General features: G+C 40.2%; 1 protein-coding gene across 1 annotated transcript; it reads right to left on the bottom strand.

Moving 5' to 3' along the window:
- Positions 1 to 1,689: 1,689 nt before the first annotated feature.
- Positions 1,690 to 24,625, bottom strand: tcn2 (transcobalamin II). Its single transcript, XM_034170316.1, has 10 exons — positions 24,489 to 24,625; positions 23,971 to 24,038; positions 19,324 to 19,513; positions 18,988 to 19,157; positions 7,785 to 7,937; positions 3,041 to 3,213; positions 2,756 to 2,930; positions 2,481 to 2,661; positions 2,284 to 2,402; positions 1,690 to 2,160 (listed from the first exon to the last, which is right to left on the bottom strand). Exons 2-10 carry the CDS (start codon positions 24,026 to 24,028, stop codon positions 2,099 to 2,101), a joined length of 1,281 nt encoding a protein of 426 aa, XP_034026207.1. The 5' UTR covers positions 24,029 to 24,038; positions 24,489 to 24,625; the 3' UTR covers positions 1,690 to 2,098.
- Between the last annotated feature and the right edge of the window lie 4 nt (positions 24,626 to 24,629).

Here is a 24,629-nt window from a genome sequence, read left to right as displayed (position 1 = left end):
TACGTCCAATTCTGGAATATTTCCAACATGTGGAATGTATATTTAGCCTTCAAACACACACACACAAACAAAACCTGATTTTTTTGGAAGGGGAACCCACTTGTATAGTTTTAGTTTTTATGTCATCTGTATATTAATAGCCAAGTGGCCTCTGTGTGCGTGCGTTCAGCGTTTTGGTGTTTTAAATGTAGCTATTGTGGATCATGTTAGTTTAACAGTGTTGACAATTTATTGCTTTTGTAGTTCAAATGATTTAGTCAGTTTAGTTAAGTGTTATGTGGCTGTTACCATGAGTGACTTAAGTGTAATGTTGATACCATGAGTGAAATGTGTTGAGCTTTTAATGTCTTCCATCACAGTCTTCGTCAAATTAAAAGCACCTGCGTGTGTGTGCATGCAATTTTATCATACACAAACTGGGGAGAGCTGACATTTGCCATTTGGTATGCTTATGTATTTTGGGTCAAGGATGAACAATGCCAAAACCAAATGTTAATAAGACTAATATTTTTAGAGAAGCTGCATATATTAGCTAACAACAATGAACAATGGACATTGACATTTGCATTCAGGACTCACATGCCATTTCAGCGGGGGGGAGTAAGTAACAGCTATATTAAAAGTGTGAGTGAGTGTGTGTGAGATTTTATTTAGTAAGTTCAATGTAAGTACATCATTTTGTAAATACATGGATGACAAGAAACTGAAAACACATTTCCATTGTGGTTCACTGAAAAAAAATGACAAAATGGATGTAAAATAAAATAAAAAAGTGTGTATATGATAACAAGAATCTAAACAATTTATAAGTACATTAAGACAATAAATTAACATTAAAAAATTGCATAATTAACAAGAAATAAAGGGGTTGAGTTCTTCAAAAAACTGTTGAGGTCTAAGGTTCTAAAAACATTGTGGACTCACACGCCATTCTAACTCATTATCGAGACTTTGCACAATTTATTACCACCCTTGAAAAATGTCAGCTACCTATTTTATAAACACTACCCAATCTAGAGCATGTGGATCCCCATGGGGGAATGGGCCAACATTGTTTTAAACATTAACAAAAAAAAAAAAAACTATTCTGCATTATCTCACCCTACATTTAAAGATATTAAATTGATTCTTTACATTCTGTTAAAGCTATAGGGCCTTTCAAATTTCACAAAATGGAGAAAGTTTAGTTTCTACCGAAATCCCAGCAGTAGGTTTATTTTTATAACGTTGCAAAATTACAGCTTATTTTAATGAAGAGGACATATTTTTCTGTGGAAAATTCCATAGTGAATATTGTCTTTTCCTTCATTGTCACCATGCAGACTAACTATATAGGAGGTAGCGCATACATGATGTTTTGAGATTACCTGTGATCCATCTTACGTTAATATCCTTAAAAGGCCTTGTAAATCACTTCCAGATCCACCAAATGTCGGCCATAGCCTCTGATCCCTTGAATTTCTCCCCCTCAGGGGTTGAAATTCTAAATTGTGTCCACACAGCATGAATTTTGATTATATTGGCAATATCATATTATGAATCCCTTATGTAAATGCTAATGAATAAAATTATAGTGGTGCCAAAGAAAATTATTTTCATGACTTAAATCTTAAAAAAAAAACAAAACAAACAAAAAAAAAAAACAAAAAAAAAAAAACAGTGGTGCTACACCTTTAAGCATATCTCTTCAGTGGAACAAATATGATGACATGTTACAAAAATTTAATCACAGTCAAAGGTCAGAAAAAGATTTTAATCATTTACAGGAAAAAATGTTACACTGGATCAAGCAGAATCAGCCTTTGAGAAATTTAAAACAAAACTCTGCTTTTTGTTCAACTTTGTCAACACTTTTTGTAGCAAGAATACATTTGAAACTATTTCAAACTGAAAAGAAGCACAATCACATACATACTGTGGAACATTTGAACAGACATTTAACAATCAGTTCAAATCCGTCAAATACCTTTTTTACAATTGTGCTAGTATACAGAAAATTTCACACAATCAATTACTACTGATTTGTAATTTCACCTTGAAAGCTGCCATTAATTCATTAATGATCTTAATTTATTTTGATCCATAAACCAAACAGCACTTAGTAACTTATGTTTTTGATGGTGATGGTTTGAGCCATGTCAATCCTGTAATCCCCGATACCTGAAGGAAAAAATAAAGGTAATTTAACCTCAGCAAAATTTCAACAGACCAAAGTTGTAAAAACAAATAAACAACAAAAAAAAAACTGTTATAAGTTACACTGTACTATGTATGGGTCCTTACCCTGAGTGAGCGCCTGGCCATTTGAGGAGAGATGCCAGTATCTGCGGTCGCCTTGTCTGGCCTGTTCTTTATTTACCACACTCAGGAAAGGTCCCCACAGGCTGGATTCCTTCTCAAACCTGCTGTGCAGCATCAAAGGTTATGCAGTGCAAAACATAAGAATAAAAAAAATTAAAGAATAGAAGCTACAAACTCACGTGAAGCCAACATTTTCCTCCTGGAGAAGTTCAAGGGCTTCCAGCAAAGAACTGCCTTGTGGCACAGCCACACTGTAAGGAGTAGAGTCCCCACTGAATGTCACCACGTTCACAGTCACATTCACTTTGGTCTTGCTTGGTGTCTTCACCACAGGCTCCCTTTGCTCCAGGACCAGAGTGTCTGCAGGAAGCCATATGTCATGACACAAAAGCGACAAAACAGGAACAACCTACACTCACGTGACCACAGGGGACAGAAACAATTCTGCACTTACTGTCTTCATTTAAGCATTCTTTGTCTTTAATATCCAGGTAGGATTTCTGCTGGAGAGCTGGCAGAGTCTGAGATATGGCCATGGGGTTGTGGTAATTATTGTTCCTGGCATCAGTTCTCATGGCCTCCATGGCAGCATCACTGTCTGAAACCTGGCTGCCCATTGCCAATAAGGCCTTGAACACACATTGTACAGTAAGGGTTAAAATATATATATTTTTTGACTGATTGGTATTATGCAGTGAAAAAGAAAAGAGAAGAATCAAAAATAATCAAAGACCTTTACCTGGACTGCAAGGCCTGTGCTGAATTTATTGCCAATATGACCATCGGTGCCACGTGAGGAAAGGAGCTTCTGTTTGGTCTTGCTAAGAGCTGAATCAAGCTCTTCAGCATTGTGCACATGGGAACCAGCGTTCTTTACACACTGAAGTGCCATACCAGCCATGGCATAGGTATCTAAGAAGGAGAAAGCAGATGAAAATATACATACTGGACCTTATAGGTGACAGAGAACATCCAAGGAAAACAAGATAAAGGATGACAAAAATGAGATTATAGCTTTCTTTAGGGCCCCTTAAAACATAACACGAAAGACACAAAACACAATCCGCAAACCAAAAACAAAAGGGGGAACTGTGAAACATTCCACCTGTTGTCGGGAGGAACGCACGCTCGGACAGGTGTGCACAAAACCATCATGTTCGCGCGCATGAACACAGAGCGAGCATGTGGAAAGTTGCACACACAACAGCTGAGCAAATAATTAATAAGACACCACAATTTATAATACTTAATTCCTGTTATAAAGAGTGGAAATAGCCTCCTCCCAGACGTACATCAGGAAGTAATGAAATGACGTGGATTACTGTTCTCTCGTGCATGTTGTACATGAATTACGTGATGAGCTCGTCTCCTGAAGCCACTCCTTTGATATTTTGGCTGTGTGCTTAGAGTCATTGTCCTGCTGAAAGATGAACCGTCACCCCAGTCTGAGGTCAAGAGCGCTCTGGAACAAGTTTTCATCCAGGATGTCTCTGTACATTGCTGCATTCATCCTCAATCCTGACTAGTGTCTCTCTTCCTGCTGCTGAAAAACATAACCACAGCCTGATGCTGCCACCACCATGTTTCACTGTAGGGATGGTGCCTGATTTCCTTCAAATATAATAAATCACTCTTTGACATTCATGCCAAAGAGTTCAATCTTTGTCTCAGTAGGGCAGAGAATTTTGTCTCTCAATTTTGACTCATCTCTGTGCTTGTTCTGTTAGACCTCAGTGCTGCTTTTGATACTGTTGACCATAAAATTTTATTACAGAGATTAGAGCATGCCATAGGTATTAAAGGCACTGCGCTGCGGTGGTTTGAATCATATTTGTCTAATAGATTACAATTTGTTCATGTACATGGGGAATCTTCTTCACAGACTAGGGTTAATTATGGAGTTCCACGAGGTTCTGTGCTAGGACCAATTTTATTCACTTTATACATGCTTCCCTTAGGTAGTATTATTAGACGGCATTGCTTAAATTTTCATTGTTACACAGATGATACCCAGCTTTATCTATCCATGAAGCCAGAGGACACACACCAATTAGCTAAACTGCAGGATTGTCTTACAGACATAAAGACATGGATGACCTCTAATTTCCTGCTTTTAAACTCAGATAAAACTGAAGTTATTGTACTTGGCCCCACAAATCTTAGAAACATGGTGTCTAACCAGATCCTTACTCTGGATGGCATTGCCCTGGCCTCTAGTAATACTGTGAGAAATCTTGGAGTCATTTTTGATCAGGATATGTCATTCAAAGCGCATATTAAACAAATATGTAGGACTGCTTTTTTGCATTTATGCAATATCTCTAAAATCAGAAAGGTCTTGTCTCAGAGTGATGCTGAAAAACTAATTCATGCATTTATTTCCTCTAGGCTGGACTATTGTAATTCATTATTATCAGGTTGTCCTAAAAGTTCCCTAAAAAGCCTTCAGTTAATTCAAAATGCTGCAGCTAGAGTACTGACGGGGACTAGAAGGAGAGAGCATATCTCACCCATATTGACCTCTCTTCATTGGCTTCCTGTTAATTCTAGAATAGAATTTAAAATTCTTCTTCTTACTTATAAGGTTTTGAATAATCAGGTCCCATCTTATCTTAGGGACCCCAATAGAGCGCTTCGCTCTCAGACTGCAGGCTTACTTGTAGTTCCTAGGGTTTGTAAGAGTAGAACGGGAGGCAGAGCCTTCAGCTTTCAGGCTCCTCTCCTGTGGAACCAGCTCCCAATTCAGATCAGGGAGACAGACACCCTCTCTACTTTTAAGATTAGGCTTAAAACTTTCCTTTTTGCTAAAGCTTATAGTTAGGGCTGGATCGGGTGACCCTGAACCATCCCTTAGTTATGCTGCTATAGACTTAGACTGCTGGGGGGTTCCCATGATGCACTGTTTCTTTCTCTTTTTGCTCTGTATGCACCACTCTGCATTTAATCATTAGTGATCGATCTCTGCTCCCCTCCACAGCATGTCTTTTTCCTGGTTCTCTCCCTCAGCCCCAACCAGTCCCAGCAGAAGACTGCCCCTCCCTGAGCCTGGTTCTGCTGGAGGTTTCTTCCTGTTAAAAGGGAGTTTTTCCTTCCCACTGTAGCCAAGTGCTTGCTCACAGGGGGTCGTTTTGACCGTTGGGGTTTTACATAATTATTGTATGGCCTTGCCTTACAATATAAAGCGCCTTGGGGCAACTGTTTGTTGTGATTTGGCGCTATATAAAAAAAAATTGATTGATTGATTGATTGATTGATGGTCTGAGAGTCCTTCAGGTGTCTTTTGGCAAACTCCAGGCAGGCTGCCATGTGCCTTTTACTAAGGAGTGGCTTCCATCTTGCTGCTCTACTGCAGAGATGGTTGTCCTTCTGGAAGGTTCTCCTCTCTCCACAGAGGAATGGTGGAGCTTAACAGAGTGACCATCGGGTTCTTGATCACCTCCATGATTAAAAGCACCTTGACACTTCCCTGCACTGCCACACAATTCACTGTGCCAGTGGATCCCACTTTATCCTACTGGATGCCCTGCTTTTTCCCGCTTGATGCCACTCTATAAAAAAATAATTATTTCATAGCCATTTTCTCTCAGAATTTGGCTGATGAAACCATTCTCTCATCGCTCCAAGAATCACAGACAAATATCTACAGCTACAGGTTGTTTCATGCACGTTGTGAGGTGGAGAACGCATCTGGAATCTTGTCTCAAAGGTAATTATTTATAATATATATTGTAATGGATTGATAAAACAGTTGCATTTTCATTCCATCTTATGAATATTTTGAGGAGCTGATGAATGAAGAAAATGAGAGAGAGAAAATTTGTTGTTCGATGATGTGGAGAGAGTAAATCAGGAAGTACAAGAGATTACTAAGGATGAAGTGAGGGCAGCTATGAAGAAGATGAAGAGTGGAAAGGCAGGTGGTCCAGATGACATTCCAGTGGAGGCATGGAAATGTCTAGGAAGGATGGCAGTGGAATTTCTAACCAGATTGTTTAAGAAAATTTTGGAAAGTGAGAGGATGCCTGAGGAGTGGAGATGAAGTGTGCTGGTGCCTATTTTTAAGAACAACTTGATGTGAAGAGCTGCAGCAACTACAGAGGCATAAAGATGATCAGCCAGAGCATGAAGTTATGGGAAAGAGTAGTAGAAGCTATGTTTAGAAAACGTGAAGATCTGTAAGCAACAATATCGTTTCATGCCGAAAAAAGAGCACTACAATGTTTGCTCTGAGAATACTGATGGAGAAGTATAGAGAAGGCCAGAAGGAGTTACATTGTGTGTTTGTGGATTTAGAGAAAGTTTATGACAGGGTGCCAAGAGAAGAGTTGTGGTATTGTATGAGGAAGTCTGAAGTGGCAGTGAAGTATGTGAGGGTAGTGCAGGACATGTACAAGGATAGTGTGACAGCGGTGAGATGCACAATTGGAATGACAGACTAATTCAAGGTGGAGGTGGGATTACACCTCAGCTCTGAGTCCTTTCTTGTTTGCAGTGGTGATGGACAGTTGACATATGAGATCAGACAGGAGTCTCCATGGACTATGTTTGCAGATGACATTGTGATCTGCAGTGAAAGTAGAGAGCACTTTGAGTTTAGCCTGGAGAGGTGGAGATATGCTCTGGAGAGCAGGGGAATGAAAGTCAGTAGGAGCAAGACTGAGTACATGTGTGTGAATGAGAGGCAGCCCACTGGAATAGTGTGGTTACAAGGAGTCAAAGTGGTGAAAGTAGATGAGTTTAAATACTTTGGGTCAACTGTCCAAAATCATGGGGATAGTGGTAGAGAGGTGAAGAAGAGAATGCAGGCAGGGTGGAGTAGCTGGGGAGAGGTGGCTGGAGTGATTTGTGATCTAAGAATAGCTGCAAGAGTGAAGGGGAAAGTTTGCACAACAGTAATGAGATCAGCTATGTTGTACGGCTTAGAGACAGTGGCACTAACAAAAAGACAAGAGGTAGGGCTGGAGGTGGCAGAGCTGAAGATGTTATGATTCTCTTTGGGAGTGATGAGAATGGACAAGATTAGGAATGAATATATCAGAGGGACAGCTCAGGTGGGACGGTTCAGAGACAAAGTCAGAGAGGTGAGTTTGACATGGTTTGGATATGTGCAGAATAGGGACCCATGGTATATAGGAAGATGGATGCTGAGGACGGAGTCACCAGGCAGGAGGAGATGAAAGAGGCCAAAGAGGAGGTTTATGGATGTGCTGAGGGAGGACATGCAGGAGGTTGGTGTGACAGAGCAAGATACAGAGGACAGGGTGAGATGGAATTGATTGATCTGCTGTGGCGACCCCTAACAGGAGTAGCCGAAAGGTGAAGAAGAAGAAACAACTTATAGTCCAGAAAACACGGTAAGAAGAAAAGAATGCACTTGCCAAGCTCTATGCCCAGAGTGCTTTCAAAAACTGTGTTCAACCATCAAAAACAAGTTAATAAAAATATATATCATAATGGACACACTCAGATTAAGATTCTCTCACCAATACTGTCAGAATCTCCATGTTTAAAGCCTTCATGCTCCACTGCCTTGATGAGCTTTTGGCTGACGTGGTTGTTGACCCTGATGCCAGTCACACAGAGGGCCAGTACACCCAGAGAGTACTGGTAATAATTGGTCAATGGGCGGTTGCTGTCTGAGTAAAAAACAGAAGAAATGCACAAATTCAAAACAGATTTAGATATAAGTAGGTAACAGTAGCCATGGGCATGAAGTCAGTCAGGGCTAGGACTTTGCCAGGGCAATTCTGCAATCCAACCGGGTGCGTGCCACATTTTATTCAAATCAGGTTGAAAAACAAATTCTAGACCTTTGCCAAAACAATTTTTTTTTTCACTTTCAGGGACAACCTTCACTGACAAAGTTTGGCAGAAATCAGCAGGAGGACCTGGGAGGAGGAAACTGACATGCAGACATGATCTTGACACTAATGACTGACCTTTGGCCAAGTTATCCTTGCTGGACAATTCTAGAACTCATACTTTTGTGTGACAAGTCCGATGCAAATTGGAACAAAATTTTTCACTTTGACCCCAACGACAAACCTTTGTAAAATTATGGCCTCCCATAGATAATTCTGCAACCTACCTACATATGCATGGCAATTTCCCATTTTAACCTTTGACCCCAGTGATTGCCCTTTGGTAAATTTGATGTTGCCTGGGCAATTCCAGAATCCACCTACATATGTGTACCAGGTTTGGTGGACATTGGACTGAAAATTTGAATTTTATGCTTTTGTCCCCATTGACCTTGACATTTGCAAAGACAAACCCTTTGAGGGCAATTCCAGGGTTGACTGTCATCTATATATCAAGTTTGGTAGAAATCAGCCAAAGGACCTAGAAGGAGTAGGGGAACAAACAGACAGATATGACAATTTTTTGAACTTCAATTCTAAAGACATTGACTTTTGCTAAAAACAACTCCCTTAAAAAGGATCTACGAGGTCTGTTAGAAAAGTATCCGGCCTGTCGGTTGCGTCATTCGCCTGTGAGCAGGCTTTGAGTGAGCAGTGGTCCACCCCCCTCGTCAGATTTTCATTGCGAGGAAAATGTCTGAACGATTTGGAGCTTTGCTGCATCAAATTTTTCCAGAAACTGTGAGAGACAGCCAGGTGGAAACCATTCGGAAGATTCAGATGGCTTTCAGGGACGATTCTATGGGGATCACACAGATTAAGGAGTGTTACAACCGGTTTAAAGACGGCGCACAATGGCAGAGGGCGCACCACGCTCCGAGCGGCGATCAACAGGCTGAAACGACCAGATCATTTCCAAAGTGAACACTGTGTTGATCCGGGACGTCGTCTGACTACCAGAGAAATGGCAGAAGATGTGGACATAGCACTTTTTCGGCACATTCCACTGTTACAGGAGTTTTTGTCATGGAAAGAGGCGCGGAGGAATTCGCCACGGAGCCGCTAATGGCACGGGACAAAAGCACCTCCGTGTTGGTCTCACAGGACATGTTGTAACATGCCCAGCTCTTGCACCATTCGGAAGATTCAGACAGCTTTCAGTGGCTTTTCATTCGTGTGACTATCCGAGAAATTGTGGACGAGCTGGACATGCCACAACATGTCCTGTGAGGCTTCATCATGGCGTTGCTTTTTGTTCTGCGCCATGCGGCTCTGTCCCGTCGCGCGAATTCCTCCGCACGTCTGTCTCAATGTGCCGAAAAAGTGTTATGTCCACCTCTTCTGCCATTTCTGTTAGTCAGACGACATCCCGGATCAACACAGCGTTCACTTTGGAAATGAATGGCACATTCCACTGTTACAGGCGTTTTTGTCATGAAAAGACGTGCGGAGGAATTCGCGCGTCAGGACGGAGCCGCATGGCGTAGAACAAAAAGCAACGCCGTGATGAAGCCTCACAGGACATGTTGTGGCATGTCCAGCTTGTCCACAATTTCTCGGATAGTCACACGACTGAAAAGCCACGAAAGCCGTCTGAATCTTCCGAATGGTGCAAGAGCTGGGCATGTTACAACATGTCCTGTGAGACCAACATGGAGGTGCTTTTGTCCCTCGCCATTAGCGGCTCCGTGGCGAATTCCTCCGCTCCTCTTTCCATGACAAAAACTCCTGTAACAGTGGAATGTGCCGAAAAAGTGCTATGTCCACATCTTCTGCCATTTCTCTGGTAGTCAGACGATGTCCCGGATCAACACAGCGTTCACTTTGGAAATTATCTGGTCGTTTCAGCCTGTCGATCACCGCTCGGAGCGCGGCGTGCCCTCAGCCATTGTGCGCCGTCTTTAAACCGGTTGTAACACTCCTTAATCTGTGTGATCCCCATAGAATCGTCCCTGAAAGCCGTCTGAATCTTCTGAATGGTTTCCACCTGGCTGTCTCTCACAGTTTCTGGAAAAATTTGATGCAGCAAAGCTGCAAATCGTTCATTTTCCTCGCAATGAAAATCCGACAAGGGGGGTGGACCACTGCTCACTCAAAGCCTGCTCACGGCGAATGACGCAACCGACAGGCGTGAAAAAACTTACGCATGCGCACGAAGGTTCAAGCTTGGCTGATGCAAGCACACATGATTCAACTACATAAGGTTGTTGCAAAAAATAAAAAGGTCGGATACTTTTCTAACAGACCTCGTATGTCCAACCTACATGTGCACAACAGCTTTGGAGAAAATTGGTCCAAGCACTTTAGATGAGCAGTGGAACAAACAAACATATAGTAAAATGTAGCGTTGCCGTGGCAGCGGAGCCGTCACTCTGAGGACACCGCAGAACGAGCCAAACTAAAGCTACAGGAATTTCAAAGGAGATAAAGGCAATGCTAGGTATATGAGTGCATTAAATTGTAAAGAATAACACTGAAAATGAATAATTTGGATTAAGAAAATTGAAAAGAATACGACTGAAAATTAATAATTTGGATTAAGACTTATTGCACTCCTCTAATCTGCCCATATATTAGATTGTCCTAATTGTTACGAATGATCGGCAGTTACATAAAAAAGCTCTCTTGAGATGTCGATGAGTAAGTGTTATTGGCTAAGTCCAAACCTTACTACAGAGGGGTCCTATTTGGGACAGCTCCCTCGACCCACAATTGTGGTATGGGTCAAACTGTAGTGTGGGCAGGTGTTCACCTGCTTTTCGAAGTCAGATATTTATTTAGGTAATGTTCTTTTGCTTAAGTTCTTAGAGCTGTTAGTGTTTATGTTTACAGTATGGTTTCAGGGGAAATATGACAGTTTTGTTGTTAAACTAAGGGGATACAGTGAAAATACGGAGTTCCACAAGGTTCTGTGCTAGGACCAATTTTATTCACTTTATACATGCTTCCCTTGGGCAGTATTATTAGACGGTATTGCTTAAATTTTCATTGTTACGCAGATGATACCCAGCTTTATCTATCCATGAAGCCAGAGGATACGCACCAATTAGCTAAACTGCAGGATTGTCTTACAGACATAAAGACATGGATGACCTCTAATTTCCTGCTTTTAAACTCAGATAAAACTGAAGTTATTGTACTTGGCCCCACAAATCTTAGAAGCATGGTGTCTAACCAGATCGTTACTCTGGATGGCATTTCCCTGATCTCTAGTAATACTGTGAGAAATCTTGGAGTTATTTTTGATCAGGATATGTCATTCAAAGCGCATATTAAACAAATATGTAGGACTGCCTTTTTGCATTTACGCAATATCTCTAAAATCAGAAAGGTCTTGTCTCAGAGTGATGCTGAAAAACTAATTCATGCATTTGTTTCCTCTAGGCTGGACTATTGTAATTCATTATTATCAGGTTGTCCTAAAAGTTCCCTAAAAAGCCTTCAGTTGGTTCAGAATGCTGCAGCTAGAGTACTGACGGGGACTAGCAGGAGAGAGCATATCTCACCCGTGTTGGCCTCCCTTCATTGGCTTCCTGTTAATGCTAGAATAGAATTTAAAATTCTTCTTCTTACTTATAAGGTTTTGAATAATCAGGTCCCATCTTATCTTAGGGACCTCATAGTACCATATTACCCCATTAGAGCGCTTCGCTCTCAGACTGCGGGCTTACTTGTAGTTCCTAGGGTTTGTAAGAGTAGAATGGGAGGCAGAGCCTTCAGCTTTCAGGCTCCTCTCCTGTGGAACCAGCTCCCAATTCAGATCAGGGAGACAGATACCCTCTCTACTTTTAAGATTAGGCTTAAAACTTTCCTTTTCGCTAAGGCTTATAGTTAGGGCTGGATCGGGTGACCCTGGACCATCCCTTGGTTATGTTGCTTTAGACGTAGACTGTGTTTCATAATTATTGTATGGCCTTGCCTTGCAATGTGGAGCGCCTTGGGGCAACTGTTTGTTGTGATTTGGCGCTATACAAGAAAAAAGTTGATTGATTGATTGATTGATTGATTGAAAATACATCAAATTAAATAACTCAAGGTCATGGACTTAAGTTGATGTCTCTAAATGTTAATGGTCTAGGTAATCTGATTAAAAGAGCTAAAGTAATGACAAAATTAAAAAAAGAAAAGATGCACATTACATTTTTGCAAGAAACACATCTAACAACCAAAAACATGAAAAGCTACAGGGATTTGGATATAAACATACATACGAGGTCTGTCAATAAAGTATAGGTCCTTTTTATTTTTTTCAAAAACTATATGGATTTCATTCATATGTTTTTACGTCAGACATGCTTGAACCCTCGTGCGCATGCGTGAGTTTTTCCACGCCTGTCGGTGACGTCATTCGCCTGTGAGCACTCCTTGTGGGAGGAGTCGTCCAGCCCCTCGTCGGAATTCCTTTGTCTGAGAAGTTGCTGAGAGACTGGCGCTTTGTTTGATCAAGATTTTTTCTAAACCTGTGAGACACATCGAAGTGGACATGGTTCAAAAAATTAAGCTGGTTTTCGGTGAAAATTTTAACGGCTGATGAGAGATTTTGAGGTGATACTGTCGCTTTAAGGACTTCCCACGGTGCGAGACGTCGCCAGCCTGTTTCAAGCTGAAAACCTCCACATTTCAGGCTCTATTGATCCAGGACGTCGTGAGAGAACAGAGAAGTTTCAGAAGAAGTCGGTTTCAGCATTTTATCCGGATATTCCACTGTTAAAGGAGATTTTTTTAATGAAAGACGTGCGGGCGGATTGCAGCGTTGGCTCGCAGCCGCTGCGACGCTCCGCCACAGGAAAAACACCTCTGTTGGAAGCCTTAAGGACAAGTTGGAACATGTCCAGCTGTTAAACAATTTCTCATATACTCACTCCACTGAAAGCCATCAAAAGCCGCCTGTATTTTACAAATGGTTATCAACACGGAGGTGTTTTTCCTGTGCCGCCGCACTGCGCTGGCTGCGTCCCGACGCGCGGACCCGTCCGCACGTCTTTCATTAAAAAAAATCTCCTTTAACAGTGGAATATCCGGATAAAATGCTGAAACCGACTTCTTCTGAAACTTCTCTGTTCTCTCACGACGTCCTGGATCAATAAAGCCTGAAATGTGGAGGTTTTCAGCTTGAAACAGGCTGACGACGGCGCCTGGGAGCGCTGCGCGATGTCTCGCACCGTGGGAAGTCCTTAAAGCGACAGTATCATCTCAAAATCTCTCATCAGCCGTTAAAATTTTCACTGAAAACCAGCTTAATTTTTCGAACCGTGTCCACTTCGATGTGCCTCACAGGTTTAGAAAAAATTTTGATCAAACAAAGCGCCAGTCTCTCAGCAACTTCTCAGACAAAGGAATTCCGACGAGGGGCTGGACGACTCCTCCCACAAGGAGTGCTCACAGGCGAATGACGTCACCGACAGGCGTGGAAAAACTCACGCATGCGCACGAGGGTTCAAGCATGTCTGACGTAAAAACATATGAATGAAATCCATATAGTTTTTGAAAAAAATAAAAAGGACCTATACTTTATTGACAGCCCTCGTATTATAGTTCATACAACAAAAGAGGGGTAGCAATCTTGATATCAAACTCTGTTAAATTTGAAAATCTGAAAGAAATAAAAGACAAAGATGGGAGATATACCATACTAAAGGGTGAAGTGGAAAATAATCTAATGACACTATCAATCAATCAATAATTTTTTTATATAGCGCCAAATCACAACAAACAGTTGCCCCAAGGCGCTTTATATTGTAAGGCAAGGCCATACAATAATTATGTAAAACCCCAACGGTCAAAACGACCCCCTGTGAGCAAGCACTTGGCTACAGTGGGAAGGAAAAACTCCCTTTTAACAGGAAGAAACCTCCAGCAGAACCAGGCTCAGGGAGGGGCAGTCTTCTGCTGGGACTGGTTGGGGCTGAGGGAGAGAACCAGGAAAAAGACATGCTGTGGAGGGGAGCAGAGATCGATCACTAATGAACCAGGCTCAGGCTCACTAGTGAACATTTATGCCCCACCTGAAAGTAATAAACATTTTTTTAAGTCCCTATTTGATATAATTGCAATGGAAACTGAGGGAATTTGTATATGTGGAGGGGATCTCAATGTGATACTAAACCACAATCTGGATACAACAAGCAAAAAGAAGACTAAAAATCATTTAACAAAATTACTCATTACATTCTGTGCAGAATTGGGACTGGTGGACATCTGGAGAAACCTCCACCCTCTAGAGAAAGATTACACACATTATTCAATGTTACATTCCGTCCACTCTAGGATAGACTATTTCTTCACACAGGAAGCAGATTGTTATAGGGTAACATATTCTAAAATTGGGGTAGCAGATGTTTCAGACCAAAATGCAATATATTTAACTATTCAAATTGAGAGTAAAAAGAAGGACAAAGTGTGGCAACTAAATGTGGGGATACTAAATGATAAAACAATAGTCGAGGACATTAAATCTGAAATTAAGAGATTCCTTAAAAAAAAGATAATGGTATGGTAGATCCATCAATACTATGGAACTCTCTCAAAGCTGTAATTCAAGGCAGGTTAATTGCGAGGATGACATATATGAAGAAAATCAGAACGGAAACATATAACAAGTTAATCTCAGATTTGAAAGAATCAAAACAGATATATGGGAAAAATAAGGATCAGAAAATTTACGAACAAGTACAGGTTTTGAAGAGACGCATAGATGAGATATCGGGTCAAGAGGTAGAAGAAAAAAGCAAGATTCACAAAACAGGCATATTATGAATTGGGCCCTAAATCCACTAAATTACTCGCCCAGAGATTACGAAAACAGCAGGCTGATAATACAATCCATAAAATAAAAGATCGTAATACAAACAAATTGATGACTGAGCCAAAAGAAATAGAACATATGTTCAGGGAGTACTATAAAGAATTATATACACAAACATCAACGATAGATACTAAATTAGTGAGAGATTTTTTTTAAATACACTTGATCTACCTAGTATTGGAGAGAAACAAAATAAGATACATCAGAAATATCACTGGAGGAGATACAGAAGGCAATAGGTAGGTTAAAAACAAATAAAGCCCCAGGTAGTGACGGCTTTCCTGTAGCGCGGTATAAAATATTCCAAAATGAACTGAGTCCACTTCTCTATATGACTTTTAATTGGAATATGAAAGAAGGTAAGATACCCCCATCATGGAAAGAGGCAATTATAACTTTAATCCTTAAAGAAAACAAAGAAAAGGAAAATTGTAGTAACTATAGACCCATATCAATTCTAAACGTGGACTATAAATTATACACTTCAATTATCTGTAAACGATTTGAAAAGTTCATGCCAGACTTAACTGAGGAAGATCAAACAGGATTTATATCTGGCCAACAAACACAAGACAACATTAGAAGAACGCTACACATCATACATAAAATTCAAAAAGAAAGCTACCATGCAGCTATGATAAGCCTTGATGCAGAAAAGGCATTTGACAGAGTAAATTGCGAAATTTTATACTGAAGAAAATCAATTAACTGTATTAAGGCAATTTATCAACAACCTACTGCAAGGGTAAAGGTGAATGGATCATTAACTGAGAGATTTGTACTGGGTAAAGGAATGATACGGATGTTGTCTTAGCCCCACATTGTTCACCATTTATATAGAACCATTGGCACAAGCGATCCGTCAGGATATGGAATTAAAGAGTATAACTGTTGGGAATAGGGAACAAAAAAACTGTCCTCTTTGCAGATGACATAGTGCTATACTTGTCAGATGTAGACACCTCCTTCCTGCGAATGATGGAAATTAGAGAAAAATTCAACTATTATGCAGGATATAAATTAAATCTTGCAAAAACGCAAATTCTCTCATTTAATCGCACCCCCTCAACAGAAATCAAACATAAATATGGAGTCAAATGAGACTCAAAACAGATAAAATACTTAGGGGTATATATAACCAAAAATATCTCAAATCTCAATATGGGGCTAATTACAACTATATCAATCAAAATATAAGAAAGGACATACACTCAACAAAAATATAAACGCAACACTTTTGGTTTTGCTCCCATTTTCTATGAGATGAACTCAAAGATCTAAAACTTTTTCCACATATACAATATCACCATTTCTCTCAAATACTGTGCACAAACCAGTCTAAATCTGTGATAGTGAGCACTTCTCCTTTGCTGAGATAATCCATCCCACCTCACAAGTGTGCCATATCAAGATGCTGATTAGACACCATGATTAGTGCACAGGTGTGCCTTAGACTGCCCACAATAAAAGGCCACTCTGAAAGGTGCAGTTTTATCACACAGCACAATGCCACAGATGTCGCAAGATTTGAGGGAGCGTGCAATTGGCATGCTGACAGCAGGAATGTCAACCAGAAATGTTGCTCGTGTATTGAATGTTCATTTCTCTACCATAAGCCGTCTCCAAAGGCGTTTCAGAGAATTTGGCAGTACATCCAACCAGCCTCACAACCGCAGACCACGTGTAACCACACCAGCCCAGGACCTCCACATCCAGCATGTTCACCTCCAAGATCATCTGAGACCAGCCACTCGGACAGCTGCTGGAACAATCGGTTTGCATAACCAAAGAATTTCTGCACAAACTGTCAGAAACTGTCTCAGGGAAGCTCATCTGCATGCTTGTCGTCCTCATCGGGGTCTCGACCTGACTCCAGTTCGTCGTCGTAACCGATTTGAGTGGGCAAATGCTCACATTCGCTGCTGTTTGGCACTTTGGAGAGGTGTTCTCTTCACGGATGATGCGAAGGAGATGTGTTGCACTGCATGAGGCAAATGGTGGTCACACCAGATACTGACTGGTATCCCCCCCCCAATAAAACAAAACTGCACCTTTCAGAGTGGCCTTTTATTGTGGGCAGTCTAAGGCACACCTGTGCAGTAATCATGGTGTCTAATCAGCATCTTGATATGGCACACCTGTGAGGTGGGATGGATTATCTCAGCAAAGGAGAAGTGCTCACTATCACAGATTTAGACTGGTTTGTGCACAGTATTTGAGGGAAATGGTGATATTGTGTATGTGGAAAAAGTTTTAGATCGTTGAGTTAATCTCATACAAAATGGGAGCAAAACCAAAAGTGTTGCGTTTATATTTTTGTTGAGTATAGAACATAGGTCCACTTACCCAATAGATTTTAGTAGCAAAATAAATACAGTGATAATGAATATTTTACCAAGGTTACTGCATTTATTTCAATCCCTGCCAATAGAAATTCCACCAAAATAATTTATAGAATGGGATATATTAGTATCTAGGTTTATTTGGGGAGGGAGGAAAGCCAGAGTTAAATACACTATGCTCCAATTGCCAAAGAATATGGAAGGGCACTCCCAAATTTTAAGATATATTTTTACGCAGCTCAGTTTCGACCACTAGTTAACTGGTGTGATGAAAATTATATAGCAAGATGGAAAGATGTTGAGACATACATCCCTGACTATCACATCCAAACACTCTTGGGAGAAAAAACAATCCCTAGATATATCAGGAATTTGACTGATCCAATAATATTTACACTAGAAACGTGATTTACTTTTACCAGACAACTTAAATTGAAAAGGGGCTAAATTTATTAAAATGGATAGCACTGGATAGTGAATTTAGGCCTGGGTTGTATGACTCAACATTTAAAGAATGGAAGAAAAATGGAATGACTGCATTTTACACTGCCACAGAGAATGGAGAACTATGAAGTTTTGAAGACTTAAAGAAAAGATTTGCACTTAAGAATCAAGACTTGTTTAGATATCTTCAATATAACAATAAAGAGGTGAAGAGGGCTACACCAGAAGAAATGAACCTACTGATAGAAGTGATGGTTAATGCATATAATAAAAAATATCTAGGGTTGTATCAGTAATCTACCACAGCATAATGGAATGTCAGAATAAAACAACATTATATATAAAGCACAAGTGGGAAAAAGAGTTGAATATCACAATTACTGAAGAGGAATGGTATCAGATGTGTGCAACTCAACAGACATCCACAAATTCACTTATCTTACACGGAGAGAATTTAACTGAAAAAAATTTAACACTTTTTTTTTTATTATGCCAAATTTAAAAAGCAAACAACTGTTAAAACAGCAAACATGCTGGAGGCTGTGGTCAAATAAATGCAAACTATGCACATCTTCTGGTGTTGCCCCAATATAGAACCATTTTGGGATAACGTGAACGCTATGATAAATGATGTGCTTGGATACGGGATTACCAAGGACTGCTCTACCCTGTATTTGGGAAATATAGGTAAAGTTGGACTGAAAGAGGACAGTTATCTGGTAAAAATTCTTACTGCTGGCAGGAAAGCCATAACAAGAAAGTGGCTTGCTTCAGACCCACCCAGACTAAAAGAATGGTTGGATATAGTACAGGAAATATGTGTGATGGAAAAGATGATTTATTGTTTAAGACTTTAAAAAGATGATTATAATAGGAAATGGTGCAAATGGATGAGTTATATAAACAAGGACATTAACATTTAAATGGAATTTATTTATTTATCTTCACTTATATAAATGAAAATGTGATCTGATTTTGTAATCCCTCCATTCTTTGTGAGCTGTTCCCATACTGTTTGTTTGCTGTTCTGTATGCATACTTGTGAGAAATAAAATAAAAAGTGAAAAAAATTATATATTATGTAACATTCAATACAATTCTATTTTCTTTATACTAATGCAACTCCAATCAGTCAGTAAGTTGTTTGCTATACTTTAGATGAATATTAAATTTTCAGTTTGAAGAAATCACTTGTGCACTTGTGATATCCTTCAACACACTGAGGATAACTTACGTGCAATATGTGTTTTTTCCTGATCCATCTGCTTTTTAAGGTGGGTCAGCAGTGTCTCAGTTTGTTCGCAGACAGTAAAGGAAACGGTGTTGAGGTCGAAACAGGATGATTTCAAAGCCAGTGTGTACAGTGCCAAGCGGCCGACCACAGCCTTGTTGTTCGACAGAGAACTTAAAAAACAAAGCAAAACAAACAACCTCTGGATTATAGGATTCAAGTGAGGCCAGACAGAATATATATATATATATATATATATATATATATATATGAATAGACTTTTACAGTGACACAACAGTAAGACCATAAACTACACTTGTAAACATAAATATGCTGTACTTTTGAAGGTCATTGTGAAAATTAGTTTTCAGTTTATTCAGGTGTTCATTCTCCTTGGCAAGGTTGTGCCGATCAGACAGCCGTAAAGCCAAGTGCACACTGGGATTGGGGAGGCCTTCTTGTATCTCTAGAGAGCGCAGCAGATCCTTGTTGAGTGACAGCAGGAGCTCACTATTGGATAGCTCAGTGTCTGGATGGAAATATTTATAAAGAAAGAAGGCAATCAACAACTTTGCTGACCAACTCATAAAAAAAAAATGAAATGCAAGTAAAGTTGCTGTAGGCCCAAGCCAGATGTGTTATATACCAGCTATTCTTCCTACATTTATGGTTGGGTATGTACAATGTGTACACAAGGGATCTGGACTTTTACTACATACTAACTACTGTTATGGCAATTCTAGTTGTCAGATGCTTTAAATAGGTAAATTGTTTTGGCACTGACTGATGGTGGTGCTGGTGAGCTGGTATTGGTGGCTAATGCACTGAGGCCTATTCTGACCTACATGTACAATCAGCCGAGCTCTTTAAGTGTTTAGATAGTAGGTAACGTAGGCAGTTCTCAAACACAAAGTAGCCATGTTAGGAGGAGACTAGTGAGGGAAGCCACCAAGAGACCTAGACAACACCAAAAAAGTTATAGGGTTCTGTTGCTGTATTTGCATTGTGCAACTTCATTGTGGAGTGGAACAGAGAAGGATTTTCTTTGAAAGAAGCCATTAAAGTTTCCCAGAAGGCACATGGGAGACTGGAGCTGAGATCTGATCGGTTTTCTTGTTTGAAAATCTTCTCTGTTCAACTCCACCATGAACCTGTGATAGGTGATGCAACAGCCAAAACTTGCACTATATAGTGGGGTAAAAATGTATTTAGTCAGTCCATGATTTTGCTAAGTTCTCTGACTTAGAAAGATGAGAGGTCTGTAATTTTCAACACAGGTACACTTCAACGATGAGAGACAAAATGAGAAAGAAAAAAAAAAAAAACAGGAAATCAAATTGTAGGATTTTTAAAGAATTTTTGTGTAAATTATGGTGGAAAATAAGTATTTGGTCACCCACAAACAAGCAAGATTTCTGTCTCTCACAGACCTGTAACTTCTTCTTTAAGAAGCTCTTCTGTCCTCCACCTGGTACCTGTAGTAATGGCACCTGTTTGAACTTGTTATCTCTATAAAAGACACCTATACACAGCATCAAACAGTCAGACTCCAAACTCAACCATGGCCAAGACCAAAGAGCTGTCGAAGGACACCAGGAAGAAAATTGTAGACCTGCACCAGGCTGGGAAGAGTGAATCTACAATAGTCAAGCAGGCTGGTGTGAATAAATCAGCTGTGGGAGCAATTGTAAGAAAATGGAAGACATACCAAGACCATTGATAATCTCCCTCGATCTGGGGCTCCACACAACATGTCATCACGTGGGGTCAAAATGATCATGAGAACGGTGAACAAAAATCCCAGAACTACACAGTGGGACCTGATGAATGACCTGCAGAGAGCTGGGACCAAAGTAACAAAGGCTACACACTACGCAGAGGGGAACTCAAATCTTGCAGTGCCAGCAGGGTCGGACTGGGAACAAATTTCGGCCCTGGCATTTTTCCTCTGGACCAGCCCACTATTGGCCCGACGAATCCACTCCCAAACACGCACACCCACCCATCCATGCCAAACCCCCAATGAACAAATACTATACACCTAAACACCATGAACACACACTTTCACTGTCATTTCACCTTGACCATAGTACAAAACGGAAGCAAAAGCACACAAGCGGGAAAAAAGCTTTTGTGTCTCCAAAGTGTGTGTGTGAGTAAGTGAGAGACAGAGAGAGGTAATGTGTGTGTGTGTGTGTGTGTGTGTATAAGAGAGAGAGATGATGTGTGTGAGAGAGATAATGTGTGTGTGTGTGAGAGAGAGAGATAGAGAGAAAGGTAATGTGTGTGTTTAGTTTATCTTACCTTACAGCAGACAGTCTCGGGGAACACAACCAGTTATTCAGGGTCTTTTTTGTGTTCGGTGTTGGGTGTTTTTCAAAAAATAAAGACAGCTCGTTTCGGTTAGGGCAGCTGAAATAATCCATAGCAGGCTCGGCCTCAGAAGTAACTGAGGGGACGTTGACAGTAGAAGCACTAGCATGATGAACTTCAGGTTCTGTCATCTCCTGTACGTCCTTTACGACCTGCTCACTGGACACGGAATCCTCCGATTCCGACCCAACATAGACATCAATTGGCTTTGAGCCTGGACTAACCTCTCCAGTAAAGTTGTCCTCATTTTCGCCCGTTGAAGTTGCATTTTCGCCCGTTGTAGTAGGGACGTCGGGAGCACTAGCAGCAACGCTAGAAGTAGTATTGGCCACAGCAAACAAATTATCTATTTTAAAACACCCGGAAGCCTCAGCTTGTAGAGCTTTCTGCTTTTTGTCCCGAATCTTCTCCGCTCCCCACTTCCTCTTTTTGCCACCTTTTTCCATGATTTATCTAGTGAAAATATATGCGTGACATGCATCCGTATTCCCATGGACCTGCGCCACTCATCACATCAGCAGGGTTGCCAGATGTGACTGACTGATGATTTCCAGCTCAAAAAAATGCTCAGAAACCGCCTGGATGCTCTAAATCTCACCCAATTTGAACAAAAGTCTATTGATCTCTATGGCCATAAATCTACAGAAAAACATTTTTTACCCGCAGACGGCCATCCTAAACAGCCCAACTGGGAAACTGCCCAATCTGGCAACACTGCACATCAGACGGAAAACGACAGCCTTTAGATGCATACCCCCATGCACCGCAACACATTTTTTGCAAAATCTTCGGACATAAATCCGCCAAATACAAGAGGAACATCGTACTTTTGCTTAAACAAAGTAATATTTATTATAATTTAGTTTGTTGCAAGGATTACAGTTTAAAAAAAGAAAAAGAAAATTACACCATATTCCAACCGTCACAAAGATGTTTACTACAAGTAAAGGGCATATAAATTGTATGTACCTCCCTATCAATTAATAGTAAAAGTTAAACCTCAATAACGTTTTTTTGAGTCATCACTACCTACTCGCAGTTACAAAGTAGAGAACGGGGCCGGTGTGAACTTGGGAGGGCCGGCCCACGCACGTCTAAACGTGCAGCGGCCCACCGGGTAAATGCCCAAAATCACAGATTACCAGTCCGAGTGTGAGTGCCAGGCATGTCCCCTGCTTAAGCCAGTACATGTCCAGGCCTATCTGAAATTTGCCAGAGAGCATATGGATGATCCAGAAGAGGATTGTGAGAATATCATATGGTCACATGAAACCAAAATAGAACTTTTTGGTAAAAACTCAACTTGTCGTGTTTGGAGGAAGAAGAATACTGAGTTGCATTACAACAACACCATACCTGCTGTGAAGCATGGGGGTGGAAACATCATGCCTTGGGGCTGTTTTTCTGCAAAGGGGACAGGACGACTGATCTGTGCTAAGGGAAGAATGAACGGGGCCATCTATCATGAGATTTTAAGCCAAAACCTCCTTCCAACAGTGAGAGCATTGAAGATGCAACGTGGCTGGGTCTTCCAGCATGACAATAATCTCAAACACACCGCTCGGGCAACGAAGGAGTGGCTCTGTAAAAAGCATTTCAAGTTCCTGGAGCGGCCAAGCCAGTCTTCAGACCTCAACCCCATAGACAATTTGTTGAGAGAGTTGAAAGTCTGTGTTGCCCAGTGACAGCCCCAAAACATCACTGTTCTAGAGGAGATCTGCATGGAGGAATGGGCCAAAATACCAGCTACAGTGTGTGCAAAACTGGTGAAGACTTACACGAAACATTTGACCTCTGTCATTGCTAACAAAGGTTATGTTACAAAGTATTTAGTTGAACTTTTGTTATTGACCAAATACTTATTTTCCACCATAATTTACAAATAAATTCTCTAAAAATCCTAGTGTGATTTCCTGTATTTTTTTTCTCATTTTGTCTCTCACAGTTGAAGTGTACCTATGATGAAAACTACAGACCTCTCTCATCTTTCTAAGTAGGAGAACTTGCACAAACATGGACTGACTAACTGTATGTGTCTCCAATCACAGCCACAGAAGCCCAGAACTCCTTCAGAGTTGTCATAAAAAATGTAAATAGTAAAAATATATAGCTGGATGGCAGTCTTCTTGGGTCAGGATCTATAGACAGTTCGATTTCCCAAGTCTCCATGACACCAGCATAATGCTTTAAAGCTTTACACAATCATAACTGCTGAATCAGAACTCAGAAAAACAAGAACAGAAACAGACAAGAATTTCAAGAAACGTTACTGCTACGTTCAAATGCCAACATTCTTAATGTCTCACTGATGTGCTATACAAACCAGCATTAAGATACACAGGGTGACAAAAATCTCAGAAATTTAACAATAGTTTATGCACTTTTCTCTGATGAGTAAACACTTGTTCTATTTCACAATCATTTCAAAATCAACAAATGTCCACAAACTGGCAAGTCAGTACATTTACAAACTGGTTTATTTCCGGAGTTCAGACAGACTTAGTCAGCACAAACAAGTTTTGTTTTAACAAATAATATTGTAAAAAACAAACAAACAAACAAACAAAAAAAACACACTTCAATAAATACTGTATGATTGACAGAAATACTTACCAGATGCTTTCCCTGAAGCAAAAGCAAGAAGTGCTGTGATACAGAATAAATACTGCATTCTGGTTTACCTAGATTAAAAAAGAGGTTATTTTACCGTAACAACGTGTAACCTGAATCAACAATTCTTTAAGTAATAGTAATAAAACCTTATTGTAATCTCCAACCACCGGAGGCCAATACAAGTTACAAGCAATGAACAAGAAGCATCAAACATTGAAAAAAGTTCTAACAAAGAAAAAAAATACATACAACATACAATCAACACTAGTACTAGGCATGCAAATCAAATTGGGATTGTTGACAAAATATAAAAGTATATATGTAGAAAAACAGCCCCAAGTAATGAAGTTATTATCACTAATATAAATAATAATAACCACAACAACCATAAAATAACACCTAAAAAAGTGAACTATATTTACATATTAATAACAAAGCACATGACTAGGAAACCACTAAGAACATTATTATAAGCATTGTGTGTCTTAATATAAAGTGCAAAAGTGCAGTTTCTTTACCTAAGAGAGACTCCAACCACAACACTCAAAGCAGAGCAAAAAGCTAAAAGCCAACGCAGAAAGTCCTGTTATTTAATTGTCACATGACTCATCGTTTCCGGTAACAAAGAGATTTAAGGAAAAGCAAAATCGCTCATTTAA

This window comes from Thalassophryne amazonica, chromosome 5 (genome assembly GCF_902500255.1).
Source record: "Thalassophryne amazonica chromosome 5, fThaAma1.1, whole genome shotgun sequence".
Classification (NCBI taxonomy): domain Eukaryota; kingdom Metazoa; phylum Chordata; class Actinopteri; order Batrachoidiformes; family Batrachoididae; genus Thalassophryne; species Thalassophryne amazonica.
Note: the sequence above shows the minus strand (reverse complement) of the source record. Positions and strands in the feature narration are given on the sequence as shown.

Coding starts and splice junctions, on each gene's coding strand:
- tcn2 (XM_034170316.1), bottom strand. CDS start 24,028: ATGCAGTATTTATTCTGTATCACAGCACTTCTTGCTTTTGCTTCAGGG. Junction 19,514..23,970: donor TGCTTCAGGGAAAGCATCTG/GTAAGTATTTCT, acceptor ATTTCCATCCAG/ACACTGAGCTATCCAATAGT. Junction 2,931..3,040: donor GCACAGGCCTTGCAGTCCAG/GTAAAGGTCTTT, acceptor TGTGTGTTCAAG/GCCTTATTGGCAATGGGCAG.